At 40.7% G+C, this 22,430-nt stretch overlaps 2 protein-coding genes and 1 non-coding gene across 9 annotated transcripts in view; all 3 read left to right on the top strand.

Annotated features, from left to right (window-relative positions):
* ZNF410 (zinc finger protein 410) overlaps positions 1-22,430 on the top strand; it is a 63,125-nt gene that overhangs the window by 8,102 nt on the left and 32,593 nt on the right. For all 7 annotated transcript variants that reach the window (XM_053601756.1, XM_053601754.1, XM_053601755.1 and 4 more), the window contains exons 2-7: positions 75-256; positions 1,761-1,896; positions 5,838-6,056; positions 7,524-7,712; positions 14,185-14,335; positions 14,823-15,004. In XM_053601756.1, the coding sequence (XP_053457731.1) occupies positions 224-256; positions 1,761-1,896; positions 5,838-6,056; positions 7,524-7,712; positions 14,185-14,335; positions 14,823-15,004 (910 nt within the window). In that variant the 5' untranslated portion in view covers positions 75-223. The remainder of the gene's footprint in view (positions 1-74; positions 257-1,760; positions 1,897-5,837; positions 6,057-7,523; positions 7,713-14,184; positions 14,336-14,822; positions 15,005-22,430) is intronic.
* LOC128593621 (60S ribosomal protein L10-like) lies at positions 20,796-21,920 on the top strand. The gene has a single exon (XM_053601777.1). The coding sequence runs from the start codon at positions 21,471-21,473 to the stop codon at positions 21,768-21,770; it is 300 nt and encodes a 99-aa protein (XP_053457752.1). The 5' UTR covers positions 20,796-21,470; the 3' UTR covers positions 21,771-21,920.
* LOC128595146 (small nucleolar RNA SNORA70) lies at positions 21,274-21,408 on the top strand. Its single transcript, XR_008382814.1, has one exon. It is a non-coding gene; the product is annotated as a small nucleolar RNA SNORA70 (small nucleolar RNA).

Genomic DNA, 22,430 nt, shown 5'->3' with positions numbered 1-22,430 from the left:
TATATAAAGAAATGCTTTTGTTTAGCTACATTTTCCTGCTGCTCTTAATGCTCTCTTTTTTACCACCATTTTAGGTTAAATTGATTACCTACCCAGTACAGCATCTTACATGAAGAACACACTATTTCCTAAAGGAATATGAGCATAACAGGAAGGTGTTATTGATTCTGAATTAAATTTAAACCTGTCCCCTGAACAGCTACAGGATTTGGAAACTGAATCAATGTTATCAGATGAGTTAGAATCCAAACCAGAGGTGAGCCCAAGTTACCTTGTTTCCTTTTCTTTTGGTGGGCTGTATTTCAAAGTTTACCCTTAGCTAAAGGGTCAGCAAACTTTTTCTCTAATGTACCGGATAGTACCTGTTTTAGGTTTTGTGCCAGGAGGTTTTGATTGTAACTACTAGTTTATTATTTTCTATTACTAAGTATTTTCTCAAAGATTAAAAAATTCTATTTTTATCTTTTGTGAGTTTTTTATGTCTGTTTTTAAGTAAGTGTAAAATTACACATTTCGGTAATTATACAGGGTGTCCATAAAGTTCATGGGTGATTTAAAATGGTTTATAGTGATAAAATCTCATATATTTATATACACATACATATCACATACATATAGAAATATTTACTACCACAAACTTCATAATTTTATATATATCTGAAAGTATTTTCTGAACATTTTAAAAGGATTTAATTTCTTTTTAATTTTTCTTCATTTTCTCACTTATCTGTGTTGCATAGTGAAAAGATGACTGAATTTGGAATCAGATTACTTAAATTTGAAGACTGGCAATGCTCTTAACTAGTCATGATCTTAAACAATTCACTTAATGTCTTCAACTTGATTCCTCATCTGTAAAATACCCATTCCGTCTTACAGGGTTAATGTGAGAATTAAATCAGCCATTACACACAAAAATGTGTTGTAAAATATAATCAATACAATATAGTTAGTTTTTTTTAAAGTAGCTATCATTTTAAAATACAAATAGAACCTTCATAGTTGACTATCTCCCTATATTGACCACCTCCTTAAGTTGACCTAACTTTCATAGATTGGACTTGCATAATGTGTACTCGATGGAAGTTCCTTATGTTGCCACTTCCATGTGTTGACCAGTTCGTTACAGTCCCCTGGATGTTCACCTTATAGCAGTTTTGACTGTATTATTGTTAATGATTTATCTGTTTGACAAAACAGAAGATGCCAAAGGTTAACCTGATACAGTGAGATGTTGCTTAACAACAGGGATACATTCTGACAATGTGTCTTTACATAATTTCATCATTGTGTAAAATATCATAGAGTGTACTTACACAAACTTAGATGGTAGAGCCTACTATACACTTAGGCTACAGGATACAGCCTCTTGTTCCTAGGCTACAATCCTGTGTAGCAAGCATGTTACTATACTAAATACTGTGAACAGTTGGAACACAATAGAATTTGTGTGTTGTTTAGATATGTTTAATATCTGAACTTAGAAAAGATGCAGTAAAAATACAATATTAGTGGGACCACCTTCATATAGGTAGTTTGTTATTGACTAAAACATCATGTAGTGCATGACTTTATATAAATAATCAACCTTTCTCTAGAATAGAGAACTTGATAATTTTAAATATTGTATTTAATCTAGTTTTTCTTTGAATATGGTTGAGATTAGCAAATAGTCAATTATCACCTTTTGGTGAATTCAGAAGCTTAGGTCCATTCCTAACAATCTGTTTTTCTCAGTGTTGTCTTTTCCCCCCACCTAGCTCCTGGTACAGTTTGTTCAGAATACATCCATCCCGTTGGGACAGGGGCTAGTAGAATCAGAAGCAAAAGACATTACTTGTTTGTCCCTCCTCCCGGTGACTGAAGCCTCAGAATGCAGTCGGCTGATGTTACCAGGTAAAAATTATGATCATCAGAGATAGGCTAAAGAAGTCCTAAATGTTTAGCCTACTAGCCTAGCCTACTTTAGCGTAGGGTGCTGGTGAATTAACTAACTTACTAACTGATTAGTGGAAACTGAACATTAGGAGTCACGGAGAAAAGGCAACCGTGGGCATCATTAAGTGCACTGATAGTTTAAGCCATAGGAATTGGATATGGTTATTCAGTGTGAGAGTGAGTAAAAGAGGACTAAGGCGGAACTCTGTGGAACTCTCTACTTAAGGTACAGGATGAGGCAGGGTAGCCTGCAAAGGAGGGAAAGGAAAGAGTACTTAGTAGGATGAATATCAGCATGGAATGGGGGCATGGAACCTAAGGGAAGTCCATTTGTCAGATACTCCTGAGAGGCCCAGTCAAACAGGGATCAAAAGGAGACAGTTGTTGACCTCAGCAGGACCTCTTCCATGGAGCAAAGGGAATAGAAAGATAGTCTGAAGGGAGTTGAGGTATCAATGCAAAGTGAGTATAGTTGAGTAAATAACTATACATACTTTCTAAAGGCTTTCCTGCTAGGAGAGGGAAAAAAGAGAGGGAGACAAGATAGAGGGGACATTTTTGTTTAACATAGGAGATATTTAAAGGTTGTTTTATGCTAAGAGGAAAAAGCCAAATAGAGAATGTGAAAACAGATAGAGATAGTAGATAATTGGTGAAGAGGCTCCAGAAAAAGTAGGAGGAAATAGAATTTTGAGCTCAGGTCCTGGGATTAGCTTTGGATGGGAAGAGAAAAATCCTATCACTTGACTGTTAGCAAGGAGAACATTATTTTGGGATATAATGAATCTTTTATGTTCTGATCTTTGTTTTACGGGATGGCACCTGTAGCTCAGTGGGTAGGACACAGGCCACATATACCCACCCAGGCTGGTGGGTTCAAACCCAGCCGGGGCCAACTAAATAACAATGACAACAGTAACAAAAAAATAGCTGGGCATTGTGGCAGGTGCCTGTAATCCCAGCTACTCAGGAGGCTGAGGCAAGAGAATCTCTTAAACCCAAGAGTTTGAGGTTGCTGTGAGCTGGGATGCTACAGCACTCTACTGAGGGTGACATAGTAAGACTGTCTCAAAAAAAAAAAGTTGGAATATTAATGTTAAATTATGGGATAGTCAGTATAACCTGTTGGTGACTATTTGTTACAAAGTCTTCTGTTACTGGGTGTGGTGGCTCATGGCTCTAATCCCAACACTTTGGGAAGCCAAGGCAGGAGAATTACTTGAACCCAGTGGTTTGAGACCAGCTTAGGCAACATAGTGAGACCTTATCTCTACAAAAAATAAAAAAAATTAGCTTGGCTTGATGGTACTGCCTATTTCCCTAGCTGCTCTGAAGGCTGAAGCAGGAGAATAATTGGCACCAAGGCTGTAGTGGACTATGATCCAGGCACTGTACTGCAACCTGGGTGACAGAGTGAGACTGTGTCTCTGAAAATAAAAAAAAAAAAAATAGCTGGGCATTGTGGCGGGCACCTGTAGTCTCAGCTACTTGGGAGGCGGAGACAGGAGACTCGCTTGAGCCCAGGAGTTTGAGGTTGCTGTGAGCTGTGATGCTACAGCACTCTACCCAGGGCAACAGCTTGAGGCTCTGTCTCAAAAAACAAAAACTAAAAAAAGAAAAGAAAAAAGAGGCCGTGTGTGGTTGTTCATGTCCGTAATCTTAGCACTCTGGGAGGCTGAGGTGTGTGGATTGCCTGAGCTGAAGAGTTGGAGACCAGCCTGGGCAAGAGCAAGACCCTGCCTCTACTAAAAAGTAGAAAAACTAGCCAGGCATTGTGGCAAGTGCCTGTCATCTCAGCTACTTGGGATGCTAAGGGAAGAAGATCGATTGAACCCAGGAGTTTGAGGTTGCTGTGAGCTATGATGCCACAACACTTTACTCAGGGCTACAGAGTCAGACTATGTCTCAAAAAAATAAAAAATTAAAGCTGGGCACAGTGGCTCATGCCTATTATAATCCTAGCATTCTGGGAGGTTGAGGCAGTTGGATTGTCTGAGCTCACAGGTTTGAGACCAGCCTGAGCAAGAGTGAGACCTTGACTCTAAAAAAAAAAAAAAAAAAAAAGAAAAATAAATAGCTGGGTGTTGTAGCAGGTGCCTATTATCCCAGCTACTCAGGAGACTGAGGCAAGAGAATTGTTTGAGCCCAAGAGTCTGAGGTTGCTGTGAGCTATGATGCTGTGGCACTTTACCAAGGGTGAGAAAGTGAGACTCTGTTTCAAAAAAAAAAAAAAATAATAATAATAATAAAATAAATAATAAAAAAATGTATGTGCATACATACAAACAAAAAATAAAATCTTCTGGTTATATTATCCTTTAATGGTTTTCTTTGATTTTTGAAGTGACTTTAAAACCTTTTTCTTTGAGACAGAGTCTCACTATGTAGCCCTCAGTAGGGTGCTATGCATCACAGCTCACAGCAACCTCAAACTCTTGGGCTTAAGCGATTCTCTTGCCTCAGCCTCCCCAGTAGCTGGGATTACAGACACATGCCATCATTCCCTGCTAAGTTTTTACTTTTTTGTAAGACGGGTCTTGCTATGTTGCCCAGGCTAGTTTTGAACTTCTTGCCTCATCTAATCCTCCCACCTTGGTCTCTCAAAGTGCTGGGACTACAGGTTTGAGCCACTGCACCCAGTTTTTCTTCTTTCACTCTCTATCTATGGGGTTCATCCTTATAGTTTGTAGCTGGTTTGTTTGGTTTCATTGCTGTATGGTGTTCTGTTATATGAGTATAACTTCTTTATCTGTGCCACTGGTGAGATGAATAGTTATTTTCGAGTGTTGAACTATGACAAACAATACTTCTATGAACTTCATTTTATCCCTTTTTTTGTAATAACATATATGACATAAAATTAACATTTTAACCATTTCTGAGTATACAATTCTGTAGCATTAAATACATTCACGTTATTGTACAACTGCCTACTGAAATTGGCAGTGCCATTCACTTGTATTCCTATAACCTTATCTGTTATCTGCTTGAAAAGTGTTTTATAAAGATGAATGAAAAGCCATAAAAAAAGTGAATGTTTCAGCTTTGTGGTACAATTTCTCATTATATTACAACAAAAGTCTTTGGAAATTCTTTCTCTTCCTTTAGAACAAATTTCTTGAAGTCATATGTTCTGAATTATTTCTTTACATCTAGTATAAACCTGAAAATGTAATGAAACATATTGATGATTCTATAAAATTTTAATTGCTTTCTAGGCTGTGGTTTTTCCTCCCCTAATTACTCACCACAACTGTTACATACATTTAAAAGTTAAGGGAGTAAGAAAAATAAATTATGGTGTGTGGCGGTTCACACCTATAATCTTAGCACTGGGTGGCTGAGGCAGATGGATTGCTTGAATTCAGGAGTTTGAGACCAGTCTGAGCAAAAAAGCGAGACCCCCGTCTCTACTAAAACTAGAAAAACTGAGGCAAGAGGACCACTTGGGCCCAAGAGTTGGAGCTGTGATGCCATGGCATTCTACCTAGGTTGACAATTTGAGACTCTGTCTCAAAAAAAAAAAAAAAAAAGAAATTAAAATTTAGATCATGTTCTTGAGTTATTCATTGTATAGTTACATTTTTCAAGAAAGAAAGGACTGATTTCTTGCCTCAGAAAGGACTAAGTCCCATAATGTCCAATGTGAATGTTTGTTATTAGTTACTGCTAACAGAATAGTCCGTTCTTCACATTTTGGCTGATTGCTTCTAGAACTTAAAGCTATCTTTGTTCTTCTCTGAGGCAGATTTTATGTTTTTAAAATTAGAATGGTGTCTGCTCATGAAAGGGTGTTAGATACTGAGGGATGTTACAAGGACATTAGGTGCTATGTATCAAAATGGTGAGCTCCTGGGAGTTAGATGACACTTAAAGCTGTGGTGTTTTCCCTCTACTAGATGATGCTCCAAATCACACTAACTCCTCCAAGGAGGTCCCTTCCTCAGCTGTTTTGAGAAGCCTTCAGGTAAATGTGGGCCCAGACGGAGAGGAGACAAGGGCCCAGGCTGTCCAGAAGTCCACAGAGTTTTTGTCTACACCTGAGTCTTCTAGCTTGCTGCAAGATCTACAGCCAAGTGATAGCACTTCTTTTATTCTTCTTAACTTAACAAGAGCAGGTATTCTTTATCTTTTTCTGAACTCTGCTCATGCTTAAGAAAAAAATAGAGTGTGGGTCATATTTTAACTCAGTCATACTTAAAAGGGAAAGAAGCTTTATTGTTTTGGAGAATTAGCGTGGTCTAGCGATCATTTCAATGTGTAGAGAGAGAGGGAAGACTCTAGAATGACTTACATTTCTTGTTTGGGAAATTTGGTGGTGCCATTTACCCAGGTAGCAGAGGAACAAGGATTGGGGGAGGATGATTGATTTCATTTTGTGCTTGTTGATGTTGAGATTTTGGAAGGATATTCAAGAAAAGGTATCCTTTAGACAGTTAGAAATAGGAGTTCAATGTTCTAGAGAGGTCTGATGTAAAATAAATAGTTTTTGTGCAAGAAAAGTCTGAAGCATAAAAGAAGGCAAGTCTAGGACCCTGAACAAAAAAAAATTTTAAAAGGCAGCAGGAGCTGGCATTCTTGTTTCTTTCTTTTTTTTTGTGGTTTTTGGCCGGGGCTAGGTTTGAACCCTCCACCTCCGGCATATGGGACCGGCGCCCTACTCCTTGAGCCACAGGCGCCGCCCGGCATTCTTGTTTCTTTCTTTGGGATGCCACCCATTCTCTCTCTCTTTTTCTCTCACCCTCCCATCTTTTCTTCTCTCGCTCCCTGTTGTCTGCTCCCTTCTCTTCTCATCTCTTCCTTTTCTCTAATATAAAATAAACTTATACTTTTATATTCTAAAAAAAAAAAAATAGAAGGTAGCAGGAAGAATGGGAAGGGGCAAGTAGAAGGGGATGAAGAGAACTGGGAGAGAATGATGGTAGAAAAGTCAAGGAAGGAAAAGGTTTTAAGGAAGAAAAGGTACTAAATCATGCCAAATCTGGTGAGATGGTCTAGTGAGACAAAGTTTGTGTCTAGTGACCTTAGCAAGAGCAATTGTTACTGTTATTAGGAGGTAGAGGCTAGAGGTAAAGAAATGGGAAGTGAGTGGATGGAAGGTGAGACAGTGGATATGCAAACCAACAGCACACTTATTTAAGAAATTTGACTTTGAAGGAGGAGGTAACAAGGTAATAGAAGTACTTGGGCTTTCTATTCTTTTGAAAAACAAAGACAGGAGAGACTTGAGCTTGGATACATTTAAAGGTGGAGAAAAGCTGGCCAATCGGAATAGGCTGCAGATGGGAGAGAGGAGAACACTGAAGGATACAGGAGGCGCAACTGAAGAATAAGATTGGGATACTAGGTAAGGGTTATCTAGGTTGCCAGGAAGGGCAGCTTTGCCTCGGAAACAAGAGGAGGCAAGGTAGCAAGGTATGGACTGAGTGTAGAAAGATAATGTCCTAATCATTTATGAGAACAGAAGTTTGAAGTGAGGAGTGAAGATCTAGAATAACTCATTTAGGACATGGAAAGATTCTGAACTAGGAAAAATGAAAGGATTACTTCATGGTTAATTTTCACTTATCCTCTTGTTTTTTCAGGTCTGGGCTCTTCAGCCGAGCACTTAGTTTTTGTCCAGGATGAGGCAGAAGATTCAAGGAATGATTTCCTCTCTAGTGAAAGTACCGACAGTAGCATTCCATGGTTCCTCCGGGTTCAGGAGTTGGCTCATGACAGTTTGATTGCTGCTACTCGTGCACAGTTGGCAAAGAGTGCAAAAACCAGCAATGGTGAGACTCGTGGCATTTTTCTTTCCAATGTTCTATGCAAAGGGATTTTTAAAAATTAGTTTTCAATTAATTTATTTTTTTGCAGTTTTGGCCGGGGCCAGGCTTAAATCCGCCACCCCGGGTATATGGGGCCGGCACCCTACTCCTTGAGCCACAGGCACCACCCTGTGCAAAGAGATTTTGATAATACAATGGCTGTGCTTTGAATTGTCTATAGTTGAAGTTACTTTACTGGTGAGAGCAGAACATTAGAAAAATGTAAATTGTCAGGCGGCGCCTGTGGCTCAGTGAGTAGGGCGCCGGCCCCATATGCTGAGGGTGGTGGGTTCAAACCCAGCCCCGGCCAAACTGCAACAACAACAAAAAAATAGCCGGGCGTTGTGGCTGGCGCCTGTAGTCCCAGCTGCTTGGGAGGCTGAGGCAAGAGAATCACATAAGCCCAAGAGCTGGAGGTTGCTGTGAGCCGTGTGATACCACTCTACCGAGGGCAGTAAAGTGAGACTCTGTCTCTACAAAAAAAAAAAAAAAAAGAAAGAAAAATGTAAATTGTTTGGGTCTTATTTTCCATAAAATAACTTAGACATGCCAGATTTGTGTCTAAAATGAGCTAAACCAGTATTCTGAATTCTCAACTTAAAATAAGGTACAGAGCCCATTTTAATTTTAATTTTAATTTTTTATTTTATTTTATTTTATTTTGAGACAGAGCCTCAAGCTGTCGCCCTGGGTAGAGTGCTATGGCATCACAGCTCACAGCAACCTCCAACTCCTGAACTCAAGTGATTCTTCTGCCTCCGCCTCCCAAGTAGCTGGGAATACAGGCACCCGCCACAATGCCCGGCTATTTTTTGGTTGCAGCCGTCGTTGTAGTTTGGCGGGCCCAGGCTGGATTTGAACCCACCAGCTCAGGTGTATGTGGCTGGCACCTTAGACGCTTGAGCCACAGGCACCGAGCCTTTTCTTTCTTTTTTTTTTTTTTTTTGCAGTTTTTGGCCGGGGCTGGGTTTGAACCTGCCACCTCCGGCACATGGGGCCGGTGCCCTGCTCCATTGAGCCACAGAGCCCATTTTAAAGGAAAAAAAAAATACTCCCAGAACCTGGGGTTGTCTTGAAGTGTTTTTATTATAGTGTTCCTTAAATACATAAAAGAATAAATTTTTTGTAAACTTCTTATACCCAGAGCTTTTTTTTTTGTTTGTTTGTTTTTTTGAGATAGAGTCTCACTTTTTTTTTTTTTGAGATAGAGTCTCACAGTAGAGTGCTGTGGCGTCACAGCTCACAGCAACCTCCACCTTTTGGGCTAGGGTGATTCTTTTGCCTCAGCCTCCCGAGTACCTGGGGCTACAGGTGCCTGCCACAACGCCCAGCTATTTTTTGTTGCAGTTGCCACTGCTGTTTTAGCTGGCTGGGGCCGGGTTGGAACCCGTCACCCTTGGTATATGGGGCCAGCACCCTATCCACTGAGTCACAGGCACCACCCATACCCAAGAGCTTTTATACCATCATGAAATCATAAGTTTTATCAATTAATAGAAAGAAAACTATAAAAGTAATGAAAATAAAATTAACACTAAGTCAGTATGGCAGATGATAACTGTTTTACTGAAATAAAATTGCTGCTCATGGCAATTTAACAAGTAACCATGGTGGCTTTAGTGTTCTTTCTTTCTAGTTCTGCATACCTGTGCTACTTTGTGCCACTTTTCTCTGTTCTAGTGATTTTCAAAGTACTGTATCTGATGTACTTGCATCTTTAGTATTATCTGGGAAACTTAGAAATGCAAACTCTCAGACCTCATCCCAAACCTACTGGATAAAAAACATGGTTCTGACTTGTTAAACTTGAGAACCATGAGCTGGGCAAGGTGGTTCATGCCTATAATCTTAGCACTCTAGGAAGTCAAGGCGGGTGGATTACCTGAGCTCAGTTTTTTTTTTTGTTTTTTTAGACAGAGTTTCACTTTGTTGCTGTGAGTAGAGTATAATGGTGTTACAGCTCACAGCAACCTCCAACTCCTGGGCTTAGATGATTCTCTTGCCTCAGCCTCCCAAGTAGCTTGGACTACAGGCAACTGCCACAACGCCCGGCTATTTTTTGTTGCAGTTTGGCTGGGGCTGGGTTTGAACCCGCCACCCTTGGTATATGGGGCCAGCACCCTACCCAGTGAGCCACAAGCACTGCCCTGAGCTCAGGAGTTTGAGACTATCCTGAGCAAGACTGAGACCCCGTCTCTACTAAAAATAGAAAAACTAGCCAGGCATTATGGCTGGCACTTGTAGTCCCAGCTACTTGGGAGGTTGAGACAAGAAGGTTGCTTGAGCCCAGGAGTTTGAGGTTGCTGTGAGGTATGACACCATTGTACTCTACCTAGGGCAACAGAGCGAGACTCTGTAAAGCAACAACAAAACTCGAGAACCGTGGATATATTCACACAACTGCAAAACCTTTGCTTATGTAGCATGGTGTTAATGCTTTTCGTTTTAGGTCTGCCTCTATATTTTCTCATTAATATGTGACAAGTCAGTGCTACATGTTAACACCATCATTATCACAGACTAAACTTAAATCTCATGTCAGTATACAGTGTTTGGAGTTCATGCAGGTGATCTAGAATATATTTGTGATTATTTTTTGATTACTATTCAAATGAAAATAAAAAGTTAAATAACTTCTCATAGAGAACTCAAGGATCCTACTAATACTTCCTACTAATATTTCAGAATATTCCAGTTTTAGAAAATATTAATTTAAATATTTCCTATACAGAGAACTCCAGACTTATATTATTTTTCAAAATAGTTCTGTTTGTGAGTGCCATAGTGCTGCTTAGAATGATCATTTTACTATCTTGGGGATACTTTATGAAATTCACCTTCTGTTGAGATGCTCTGGATCCTGAAACCTTCACCGTTTCCACTTGTATTGAGGAAGTAGTGCCATACTTGTCAGTGAGAAGCAGTATGTGGAGGGAGCTTGGGATTTACAATCTGGGGGCCTGACATCCAGACCTGGCACCATCATTTACTAGTTCCCTGCCTTGACAATTTAACTCCCTTAGCTTCACTTTTCTCATGTTCAGAACATAGAGAATGCAGCTTATCTGATTGGGTTATTGGGAAGATTAAATTAAGCTGCTTTCTGGATGGCTGAGCACAGTGGCTCACACTGTAGTCCTAGCACTCTAGGAGGCCAAGGCTGGAGGATCTATTAAGCTAAGGAGTTCAAGCCTAGCCTGAGCAAGAGTGAGACCCTGTGTCTACTAAAAATGGAAACAATCTGCTGGGCTCAATGGTAGGTGCCTGAGGTCCCAGCTACTCAGGAAGCTGAGGCAGGAGCACTGCTTGAATGCAGGAGTTTGGAGGTTTCTATGAACTAGGCTGATGCCACAGCAGTCTAGCCAGGACAATAGAGCAAGGCTCTGTGTCAAAAAAAAAAAAAAAAGATTCCTTCTGGGAAATGCTTTATAATCAGTAAAACATTATGTAGATGTTTTCTTTATTCTCAAAATAAGTTGCCTTAACAACTACTGTGTATGCCTGAATACAAATCTACCCCAAATATAAGAAAATTTTGATTCCCTGCAAAGCTTTTTTTCCTTAGATATAGAAACCTTTATACATGCAGATAAAGTAAACATTGTCAGTTGCTATTTGAAAACTGTTATGATTTTAGTTATACATATGTATTTTAAATTATACATAGTATGAAATAAATTTACTTAATATTGCTTTTCACCTAACTACTAATGTGATAAAATGACTTTTTTCAATATTTTGATTCATGTTTAACATGAATACATAGTATCTTTGTCACTGTCACTATTGAAGCTACTTTGTGACTCCTCTGAGCAACAGTTTTTCAGAGCACATCATCTTCACTTCCATCTAAATTACTTAAAATACAGAAATATTTTATTTTTTAAGACACAGGGTCTTGCTCTGTCACCTAGGTGGAGTGCAGTGGTACAGTCATAGCTCACTGCAGCCTTGAGTTTTGAGCCCAAGCGATCCTCCTGCCTCAGCCTCCGTATTAGCTGGGACTACAGGCTTGCACCACCATCCCTGGCTAATTTTTTTCTCCTTTTTTGAGATGGGGTCTTGCTGTGTTGCCCAGGCTGGTCTTGAACCCTTGGCTTTAAGTGATCCTCACACCTTGGCCTCCCAGAATGCTGGAATTACAGTCATAAGCCACCATGCTTGGCTGACATATTTCAATTTTGTATATAATGCAATATATCCTATCAGCCAAGGCATTTAGACCAAATCCCTACCCTTTTTGTTTTATAAATAAAGTTTTACTAGAAGTCAGGCATATCCAATAGTTATAAATTGTCTATGGCTGCTACTATGGCAAAGTTGAGTACTTGTTATGGACCCTATATGGTTCTCAAAACTGAAAATGTTTACTGTCTAGTTTGTTACAGAAAAAGTTTTCTGTCCCCTGCTGTATATGATACCCTCCCTGGAATTTTAATCTCAAATGCAAAACTGTACTTAACTGTAGGGTTTCTAAAGTGTGTATTATCCAATACTTGGAATTATGAAGTGTTAAATTTCTTTGTATCTCTCTCTTTTTTTTGTTGTTTTTTTAGAGACACAGTCTCACTTTGTCACCCTTGGTAGAGTGCTGTGACATCACAGCTCACAGCAACCTCCAGCTCTTGGTCTTAGGTGATTCTCTTGCCTCAGCCTCCTGAGTAGCTGGGACTACGGGTGCCCGCCATAACGCCAGCCCGACTATTTTTTTGTTGCAGTTTGGCTGGGCCCAGGTTCGAACCCGCCACCCTCGGTATATGAGGCCAGCGCCCTACTCACTGAGCCACAGGCGCCACACTTATGTATATTATTCATTTAAACAAATTAAAAAACTTAGGACTCTATGAAAGAAAAAGTTAATATTAACTAACAGAAGGCATCCTAGGCCATTGCTATGACTTTGGGGCGATTAGGGTTGTTTTGGGTTTTTTTTTTTAGGTTTTTTGGTGTAAGACTTTCTAAATGAGGGGGGCAATTAGTTTTATGACTAGTATCAGGTAAAGTATAGCAAGGAGAATGCAGGGCAGTAAGAGATTAGTAGATGAGTCAGAAACTGCCTTTGATCAACTGTCAGTTTCCAGAGAATGTACTACATAAACATATGTATTCTATTCTTGCCTTTGGAGAGGGAAATTTGGAAATCTTTTTTTTTTTTTTTTTTTTTTTGTTTCTGCAGCTTTTGGCCAGGACTGGGTTTGAACCCACCACCTCTGGCATATGGGGCCGGTGCCCTACTCGTTTGAGCCACAGGCACCGCCCCAGAAATATAAATCTTACTCCTGAATGGTAGAAAGATAAACCCATATATTCATAACAGAATTAGGTTACTATGAGTTTTTTTCCTCTGTTGATCTTCAAATATGTCTTTAAGAAAATGAAAGAAAAGGATCAACACCTGCTAATCCAGAATTTATATAAAATTTTAATTACCTGATTTTACTTTGGTTTAAGAGAGGCACTGTGTATTTCTCTCTAAACCTCCCCCCCCCAGCTTTTTATTTGAAACAGAGTCTTCCTTTTGTCGCCTTCAGTAGAGTGCTGTGGCCTCATAGCTCACAGCAACCTCCAACTCTTGAGCTTACGCGATTCTCTTGCCTCAAGCCTCCCAAGTAGCTGGGACTACAGGCGCTCGCCACAACGCCCGGCTTCTTTTTTATTGCAGTTGTTACTGCTGTTTTAGTTGGCCAGGACCAGGTTTGAACCCGTCACCCTCGGTATATGGAGCCGATGCCCTACCAACTGAGCCACAGGTGCTGCCCTTCACCTCCCTTTTTTAATTTTACAAAAATGTTGTTAGAAATTTGAAAAATCATCTGACTTTTTGCATTTTTAAATATTTTATAACTAAAAGGGATGGTATGGGAAATTGAAAGGTGGTTGTTATTCTCCAGGATGATAGGAAACTGTCAGATTGATTTCTGAAGATTGAAATATAAGAGTAGGCATTTATGGAAGAAATCTAATATATGCCCCTACTAAGCAAAAATGACCATTGCTCCTTAAAATAGTTTATTACCCAGAAATTTGTCATCTCTGTAAGCATCCCATTCTGATAATAGAATAGAAGGGAATTGGATCAAATCAAATCAAATAGAATAGTGTATACCTGCTTCCCTACCAATCTGTGTAATGCAGGATTGGTTTAATTTTGCTTTTTGATATTTCTGATAGAAAACCATTTTAGATTTTGCTCATATTTGTCAAAGAGGCTTAGTCTTGTGAAGCAAAGCATGATAGTTTTTGGTAGTTCTTTGGAGTAATGGGATGGGATATAGAGTATTCTCATTTCTGATAGACAAATACAAAGAGCTGGAGAAAACAAAGGTAGATTTGTGATCACTGATCACTAGGAGTAAAATGCAGGAGCTTTACTCTCTGAGTCTAAGTGTCCAAGCAGGATTTTTCCCTGTGTTATAAACATGTGACTTTGTTACAGGAGAAAATGTCCACCTTGGTTCTGGTGATGGGCCACCCAAAGATTCTGGGCCCCTTCCTCAAGTGGAGAAAAAGCTCAAGTGTACCGTTGAAGGCTGTGACCGGACATTTGTGTGGCCAGCTCACTTTAAGTACCACCTCAAAACTCATCGGTGAGCAAATCTGAATTCTCATACTTGGATGTATTGATGCATACATTGATGCTTCCAGAGGAACCTGGTTCCCCAGTTGACAAAGGAAAAGTAGGGTCTCCAGCTAACTTCTGTTCAAAATGTCTTTTACTCTTTAATACTAAAAGAAAGATTTTCATTGTCTCATTTATCTCATTCTTGATAAATATTTAATAAGACATTTGGCATCTAAATGTCTTAAAGCAAGAGTTCTAAAATCTCATTATAAACATAGTTTCTTTGAGAACTTAAAAAAAATAACGCATAAGCCTGGGCCCATATCTTAAACCTGTGAAGTTAGTTTGGTGTTGGGAGAGGCTGGGCATTTGTAATTTTAACAAACACTTCAGGTGATTATGATATATCCAGGTTTGAGATTTACTCTGTGCTTTGATTGTCAATAGGAGCTTTCACTTATCTTCTCAAGCAAGGGTATTTTTCAAGTATTTTGCTTATATGATTTTTGCAGAAATGACCGCTCCTTCATCTGCCCCGCAGAAGGTTGTGGGAAAAGCTTCTATGTGCTGCAGAGGCTGAAGGTGCATATGAGGACTCACAATGGGGAGAAGCCCTTTATGTGCCCTGAGTCTAACTGCGGTAAGCAGTTCACTACAGCTGGAAACCTGAAGAACCACTTACGAGTTCACACAGGTGTGTGCCACACTAACGTTCCTCAGCAGTCTGCTTGGCTCAGTGCTTGTTTGCCTACCATTAGGAGAGAAGCGCTTACGTGGAAATAGATAGGACAGTATAGGGTTGTTGCTAGAACTCTAAAGATGGGATTTTTTAAAAATGTATCGTGACACTTATAATAACATTTATTTTATTAATTAAAGTTTACATTGTCTCATTTATCTCATTCTTGACAAATATTTACAAATCTATTTTTTTTTTTTTTTTTGAGACAGTCTTACTTTTGTGTTGCAGCTCACAGCAACCTCCAACTCCTGGGCTTAAGCAATTCTCTTGCTTCAGCCTCCTGAGTAACTGGGACTACAGGAGTCCGGCACAACACCCGGCTATTTTTTTGTTGCAGTTTGGCTGGGACCAGGTTTGAACCTGCCATCCTTGTTATATGGGGCCAGCGCCCTACCCACTGAGTCCCAGGTGCCACCCAAATGTGATAAATAAAGTGAACTTTTTTATTTATTTATTTATTTTTTTTTTTTAATTTCAGTTTGTGTGTTCATTCTTCTTTGTTTGAAGTACTCCCTTTTTGTTCATTTTCTTCTTCCTCTAGTTGTGCTGGCTGTTTTTGATGTTGTTAGTAGAGACGGGATCTTACTCTAGCTCACTGCTGCTCATACTGGTCTTGAACCTCTGAGCTCAGACAGTCCACCCACCTCGGCCTCCCACAGTGCTGGGACTACAGGCGTGAGCCACCACGCCTGGCCAAATAAAGTGAACTTTTAACTGCATGTGAAGAATGGCAGTGTGGCTGCTTCTACATATTTAACATGTAGGAAGAAATATAAGAGCATCTCAGATAAAGGTGATATGAGGAGATATGAACAAAATCAGTTTGTTTTCAAATATAGCTGAACATTGCAGAGTTAAATTTTGAGCAATAACATTTATTGAGTCACACAAACCATACAGAGCCTGTTCTAGGCACTAAATAGAATAAAGTGGGAAAAATACAAAAGATGAGATATACTTTGAGGAGTATGCTTTATTGTTGGAGGCTCACAACATGAAAAACAATGGGGAGGTGACTTGTTCTGGGTCACATAGCATGTTAATGCCAAAGGAGCAAAATAGATTCCTTGACCCTTAGTCCAAGAGTGTATGAAATTCGAAGCTACTTGGTTCAGCATGTGCTAGTGTCTTGCCAAAGATAAATTACTGAACTGAAACCACTATCTTAGGGTATGTAACTATTCTCCACTTTCTTGCCACTCTCTTTTTTTGCTTATTCTTGCATTGGTAAAATGACAGCAGGTATAGTTAAAGGACATTTAAAAAGTGAAGCTTGACCTGAAGTCACATTTGTTCTAGGCATGAACCTATGATTTTTCTCTAGATTGACATAACCTCTGTATATGATTTGGAGCAGAACAGCAACAGTTTTTTAAGAGTAAACTATAGGGCCTGGCCTGTGGCTCACACCTGTAATCCTACCACTCTGGGAGGTGGAGGTAGGTGAATCGTTTGAGTTCGCGAGTTTAAGACCAGCCTGAGAAGGAGTGAGACCGTGTCTCTAAAAATAGCTATGTGTTGTGGGCATCTGTAATTCCAGCTACTGGAGAGGCTGAACCCAAGAGTTTGAGGTAGCTATGAGCTATGATGATGCCCTGGCACTCTACGCAGAGTAACAGAGTGAGACTTTGTCTCAAGAATGAAAAAAAAAAGGGTGGCGCCTGTGGCTCAGTGGGTAGGGCACTGGCTCCATGTACCAAGGGTGGCAGGTTTGAGCCCGGCCGCAGCCAAACTGCAACATAAAATAGCTGGGCACTGTGGCGGGCGCCTGTAGTCCCAGCTACTCGGGAGGCTGAGGCAAGAGAATCAACTAAGCCCAGGAGTTGGAAGCTACTGGGAGCTGTGATGCCATGGCACTCTACCAAGGGGGATAAAGTGAAACTCTGTCTCTAAAAAAGAAAAAAGAATAAAAAAACCCCAGTAAACTATACTAGCTTCAAGAAAGCAATTTCAATAAAAAAATAAGAAAACCATCCAGCCGAACTGACGAGGAAAGAAGTCAAGTTTACCATGCTTTATTGGTTATTTGGGAAGTCTTTTTTTGTTTGTTTTTGAGATAGAGTCTCACTCTGTTGCCCAGATTAGAGTACCATGGCATCAGCCTAACTGACAGCAACCTCAAACTTCTGGGTTCAAACAGTCCTTCTGCCTTATCTTTCCAAGTAGCTGGGACTACAGGCTCCTGTCACTACACTCAGTTAATTTTTGTATTTTTAGTAGGGCTGGGAGTCTTGCTCTTGCTCAGGTTGGTCTTGAACACCTGAGCTCAAGTGATCCTTAGCCTCCCAGAGTGGGCTAGGATTACAGGTGTGAGCCACTGTGCATACTCACCAAGCTTTACTGTTAAATTTCATAACCTCTTCATCCTTATGCTTCTCATCATTTTTGTAACATTTGATAACTGAACGTCTTAAAATGCTTGCTTTTATGTCAAACTATGACCTTATTTTCTATTTTTCTTTTCTTCTAACTCTTGCTAGCTTCTGTCTCAGTTACTCTCTTAATTATTTGCCAGTTTCAGAAATTCTGGATCTTTCTATCTCATTCAGTGTACTCTCACTCGCAAGGCCTCAATTTAATCATTTTTTCCTTAGACGCCTCATAGATCTGAATCTCAATAATAGTTAATATAATAAAAGTTAGCATTTATTGAGGTACTGTTCCAATCACATATACTTTGCTGCCTTCAGGAGAGTGCTGTGGTTTGCTCTTGCTCAGGCTGGTCTCAAACTCCTAAGCTCAAGTGATCTACCCATCTCGGTCTCTCAGAGTGCCAGGATTACAGGGAACCCTCCCTGGGCTGAAATTTGAATTCTAATCTTCCTCCAAAGCTTTTCTGGGATTTTATTTTCAAAGGCTTGCAACTGGGTTTATCTCAGGTGTTAAAAATGACCTCCGGCCAGGTGTGGTGGCTCAAGCCTATAATAAGTAATACCAGCACTTTGAGAGACCTAGGCAGGAGGATCACCTGAGGTAAAAAGTTGAAGACCAGCCTAGGCAACAGAGTTAGACTGTCTGAAACGAACAAGCAAGAAAACTAAAACAAAAAACTCTAAAATCTTTCTTAGTATTAATGATAATAATTAACACTAACAATACTAATGGCTTACTATGAGGGTTTACCATGTGCCCAATGCTATGCTGAATATTTAACTTGTGTTACCTCATTTAATTCTCAAAATTATCTTTTGAGATTGTATTATATCCATTTTACAGATGAAAAGCCAATTCTCAGATTAAATACCTTCCTTATACTAATAAGTGGTAGTGCCAGGATTTAAAGCCTAAGTTCTTTTTTTTTGAGCCAGCATCTTACTCTGTTGCCGTTGGTAGAGTGCCGTGGCATCAAAGCTCACAGAACCTCAAACTCCTGGGTTTAAGTGATTCTCCTGCCTCAGCCTCCCAAGTAGCTGCAACTGCAGGCGCCCGCCACTAACCATCTGGCTAGTTTTTTCTAGATTTAGTAGAGACAGGTTCTTGCTCTTGCTCAAGCTGGTTTCAAACTCCTGAGCTCAAGTAATCCACCTGCCTTGGCTTCCCAGAATGCTAGGATTACAGGCGTGAGCCACTGTGCCTGGCCCAAAGCCTAAGTTCTTATGCTGCACTACCTCTTAAACCTCCTTTTCCTTCTTCTGTATCTAAGCATAATCACCATCTTAGTTTCCAAATTGTTCATGTCCCTAATTTATCTTGATGCAGAGATTTTGTGCCACTAAATTCTGATTTCAGATATTTTTCTAAATTCTCTTTTTCTTTAGCTCTTAAGTTCAAACATTTGACCTTGTTATTACTAAAATTTTCTGTTTTCTTGACATTTATTCTATCACATGTATTAGTTTAGTTTGGGTGTTTTGAGACAGAGTCTTGCTGTTTTGCCTGGGCTATAATGCAGTGGTATTATCATAGCTTACTGCAGCCTTAAAGTCCTAATAAACTCAGGCAATCACCCTGACTCAGCCTTCCAAGTAGCTGGGAATACAGGTGCATGCCTGGCTAATTTTTTTGCTTTTTTGTAGAATTGGGATTTCAATATGTTGCTCAGGCTGGTCTGGAGCTCCTAGACTCAAGTGATCCTCCCATCTCAGCCTCCTAAAGTGCTAGGATTATAGGCTTGTACATTATGAGCCACTGCACCTAGCCTCATAATGTATGAGGCAACTTTTTAGCTATTTAACATTCTGGAATGGAGATGAGTATACCAACAGGCATTCAAAAAGGTTACAGACCACTGGAAAATCACTACAAACATTAAACTGGTACAGTCGAAACAGTGTAATCAGTTGGGCATGGTCACTTATGCCTGTAATCATAGCACTCTTGGGATCTTCCCAAGAAGAGAGGATTGCTTGAGGTTAGGGGTTTGAGACCAGGTTGGGCAACATAGTAAGACTTCCATCTCTAAAAAGCAAAACTTTAAAAATTAGCCTGGCATGGTAGCACATGCTTGTCATCCCAGATATTTGGGAAGCTGAGGCAAGAGGATAATGCTTGAGCCTTGGAATTCAGGAATGCAGTGAGCTGTGATTGCTCCACTGTACTCCAGTAGAGGTGAAAGAATGAGACTCTCTTTCTACCACAAGACGGGAATATACTGAGGGAGGGGGGAGAGGCCTTGGTGTGTGTCACACTTTCTGGGGGCAAGACATGATTGCAAGAGGGACTTTACCTAACAATTGCAATCAGTGTAACCTGGCTTATTGTACCCTCAATGAATCCCCAACAATAAAGAAGAAAAAAAAAGGGTGGCGCCTGTGGCTCAGCGGGTAGGGTGCCGGTCCCATATGCCGGAGGTGGCGGGTTCAAACCCAGCCCCGGCCAAATTAAAAAAAAAAAAAAAAAAGAAGAAAAAAAAAGGTGGGGGGAAGAGGGGAATATACTGTATGGAAAAACAAAAAGAACAGTATAATCTGGAACAGTGCTGCTGTCTCCTACAAAGCCCAGCTTAAATGTTGTCATCATGCCAGCATGACTTGGCATTTTGTGAACTTGTCCTGGGGCACACTTAATTTCTAGGCTCTGTTCACTCTATTTGTTGTGTCTGAAATTCCCTTCCATCGTTTTCTTCTTTTAAGATCAGCTGAAGGGGGCGGCGCCTGTGGCTCAGTCGGTAAGGCGCCGGCCACATATACCAAGGGTGGCGGGTTCAAACTGCAACCAAAAAATAGCCAGGCGTTGTGGCGGGCACCTGTAGCCCCAGCTACTCGGGAGGCTGAGGCAAGAGAATCGCTTAAGCCCAGGAGTTGGAGGTTGCTGTGAGCTGTGTGAGGCCACGGCACTCTACCGAGGGCCATAAAGTGAGACTCTGTCTCTACAAAAAAAAAAGATCAACTGAAGGGCTGGGTATGGTGGCTCCACCTCTAATCCTAGCATTCTGGGAGGCTGAGGTGAGTGCATTGCCTGAGCTCATGAGTTCGAGACCAGCCTGAGCCAGACCAAGACCTCGTCTCTAAAAATAGCCGGGCATTGTGGTGGGTGCCTGTAGTCCCAGCTACTCAGGAGGCTGAGGCAAGAGAATCGCTTGAGCCCAAGAGTTTGAGATTGCTGTGAGCTGTGACACTCTGACAGTCTACTGAGGGTGACAAAGTGAGACTATGTCTCGAAAACAAAAGACCAGCTCACATTGAATTTCTTTTAAAATAACTGCAGTTAGGGGCAGCGCCTGTGGCTCAAAGGAGTAGGGCACTGGCCCCATATGCCGGAGGTGGCAGGTTCAAACCCAGCCCTGGCCAAAAACTGCAAAAAAAAAAAGATAACTGCAGTTAGAATACCTCCTCTTCTGGCTCAGCGCCTGTGGCTCAAGAGGCTAAGGTGCTAGCCACATACACCTGAGCTGGCAGGTTCGAATCTAGTCCGGGCCTGTCAAAACAACAATGACAGCTGCAACCCCAAAATAAAAATAACCAGGTGTTGTGGTGGGTGCCTGTAGTCCCAGCTACTTGGGAGGTGGAGGCAGGAGAATCACTTGAGCCCAGGAGTTGGAGGTTGCTGTGAGCTGTGATGCCACGGCACTGTCTCAAAAAAACAGCTTGAGGCTCTGTCTCAAAAAAAAAAAAAAAAAATTCCTCCTCTTCTAAATGTTATAAGTACTTTTTTGTACTGAAATTTATATTAACATTATTTATCAATACGTTTGTCTCACTATTCCGTGAGCCTTGAAGGATAGATACTGCATTTTTGACTTTTGTTTGTTTATTTTTTATTTTGAAATTATCATGGTCTCCCTGCAGCTAATTAAGCCGACCATGCTCCTTTCCTCATGGGGACCTGGTGTGCAGTGGCTGCAAACAGCAGCCTCCTTGGTAGTGTATGCAGCCTGTTAATTGTATAGGTTGCTCTAAGGGACCTTGGAGACACTCCTTTCTAATACATGTTCATGTGTTAGGCCTTGTGCTGTCCCCAGTCTAGGCTCCAGACAGGTATGCGTGGTGCCTTTGGAAAGCCCCAGGGCACTGTGGCCAGGGTTCACATTGGCCAAGTCATCATGTCCATCCGCACCAAACTACAGAACAAGGAGCATGTGATCGAGGCCCTTCGCAGGGCAAAATTCAAGTCCCCTGGCCGTCAGAAGATTCACATCTCCAAGAAATGGGGTTTTACAAAGTTTAACTCAGATAAATTTGAAGACATGGTGGCTGAAAAGCGACTCATCCCAGATGGCTGTGGGGTAAAATACATCCCCAATTGTGGCCCCCTGGACAAGTGGGCCCTGCACTCGTGAGGACTTAACATTGTGTTGCCTATCAATTGCACCTACCAATAATAAATCCCACTTCCTGTCCACTTAAAAAAAAAAAAAAAGAAAAGAAATTATTATGAACTCATGATAAATTGCAGAAGTAGTATAGAGTGCTGTGTATCCTTCACCTACTTCCCCCAAATGTGACCTCTTAGGTAGCCATAGCAATATTAAAATCAAGAAATTACCATTATTGTCAGCTAGTCTACAGACCTTATTCAACATGCAGCTTTGATTTTTAAAATAACAAAATAATATTGTTTAAAGTGAAAGTTACAAAAAAAAGCACAAAGATGAAACTAAATCATCTGTAATACCACTTAAAGCCACTTTTATATTATCATTACAGATTCTTATGTGTAACTCTGTGACTTAATATCTCTTTTCATGTGTTTGCTGTGTAAAATGGGACTGTATGTAAATATATTTTATAACCTTTAAAAATTTGTACTTTGGCTTGGTGCCTGTGGCTCAAGCGGCTAAGGCGCCAGCCGTATAACACCTGAGCTGGCTGGTTTGAATCCAGCCCAGGCCCGTTAAACAATGATAGCTGCAGCCAAAAAATAGCCGGGTGTTGTGGCAGGCGCCAGTAGTCCCAGCTACTTGGGAGGCAGAGGCAGGAGATTCACTTGGGCCCAGGAA

This window comes from Nycticebus coucang, chromosome 9, assembly GCF_027406575.1.
Source record: "Nycticebus coucang isolate mNycCou1 chromosome 9, mNycCou1.pri, whole genome shotgun sequence".
NCBI classification, from domain to species: domain Eukaryota; kingdom Metazoa; phylum Chordata; class Mammalia; order Primates; family Lorisidae; genus Nycticebus; species Nycticebus coucang.
This window is presented reverse-complemented; position numbering and strand designations above follow the sequence as displayed.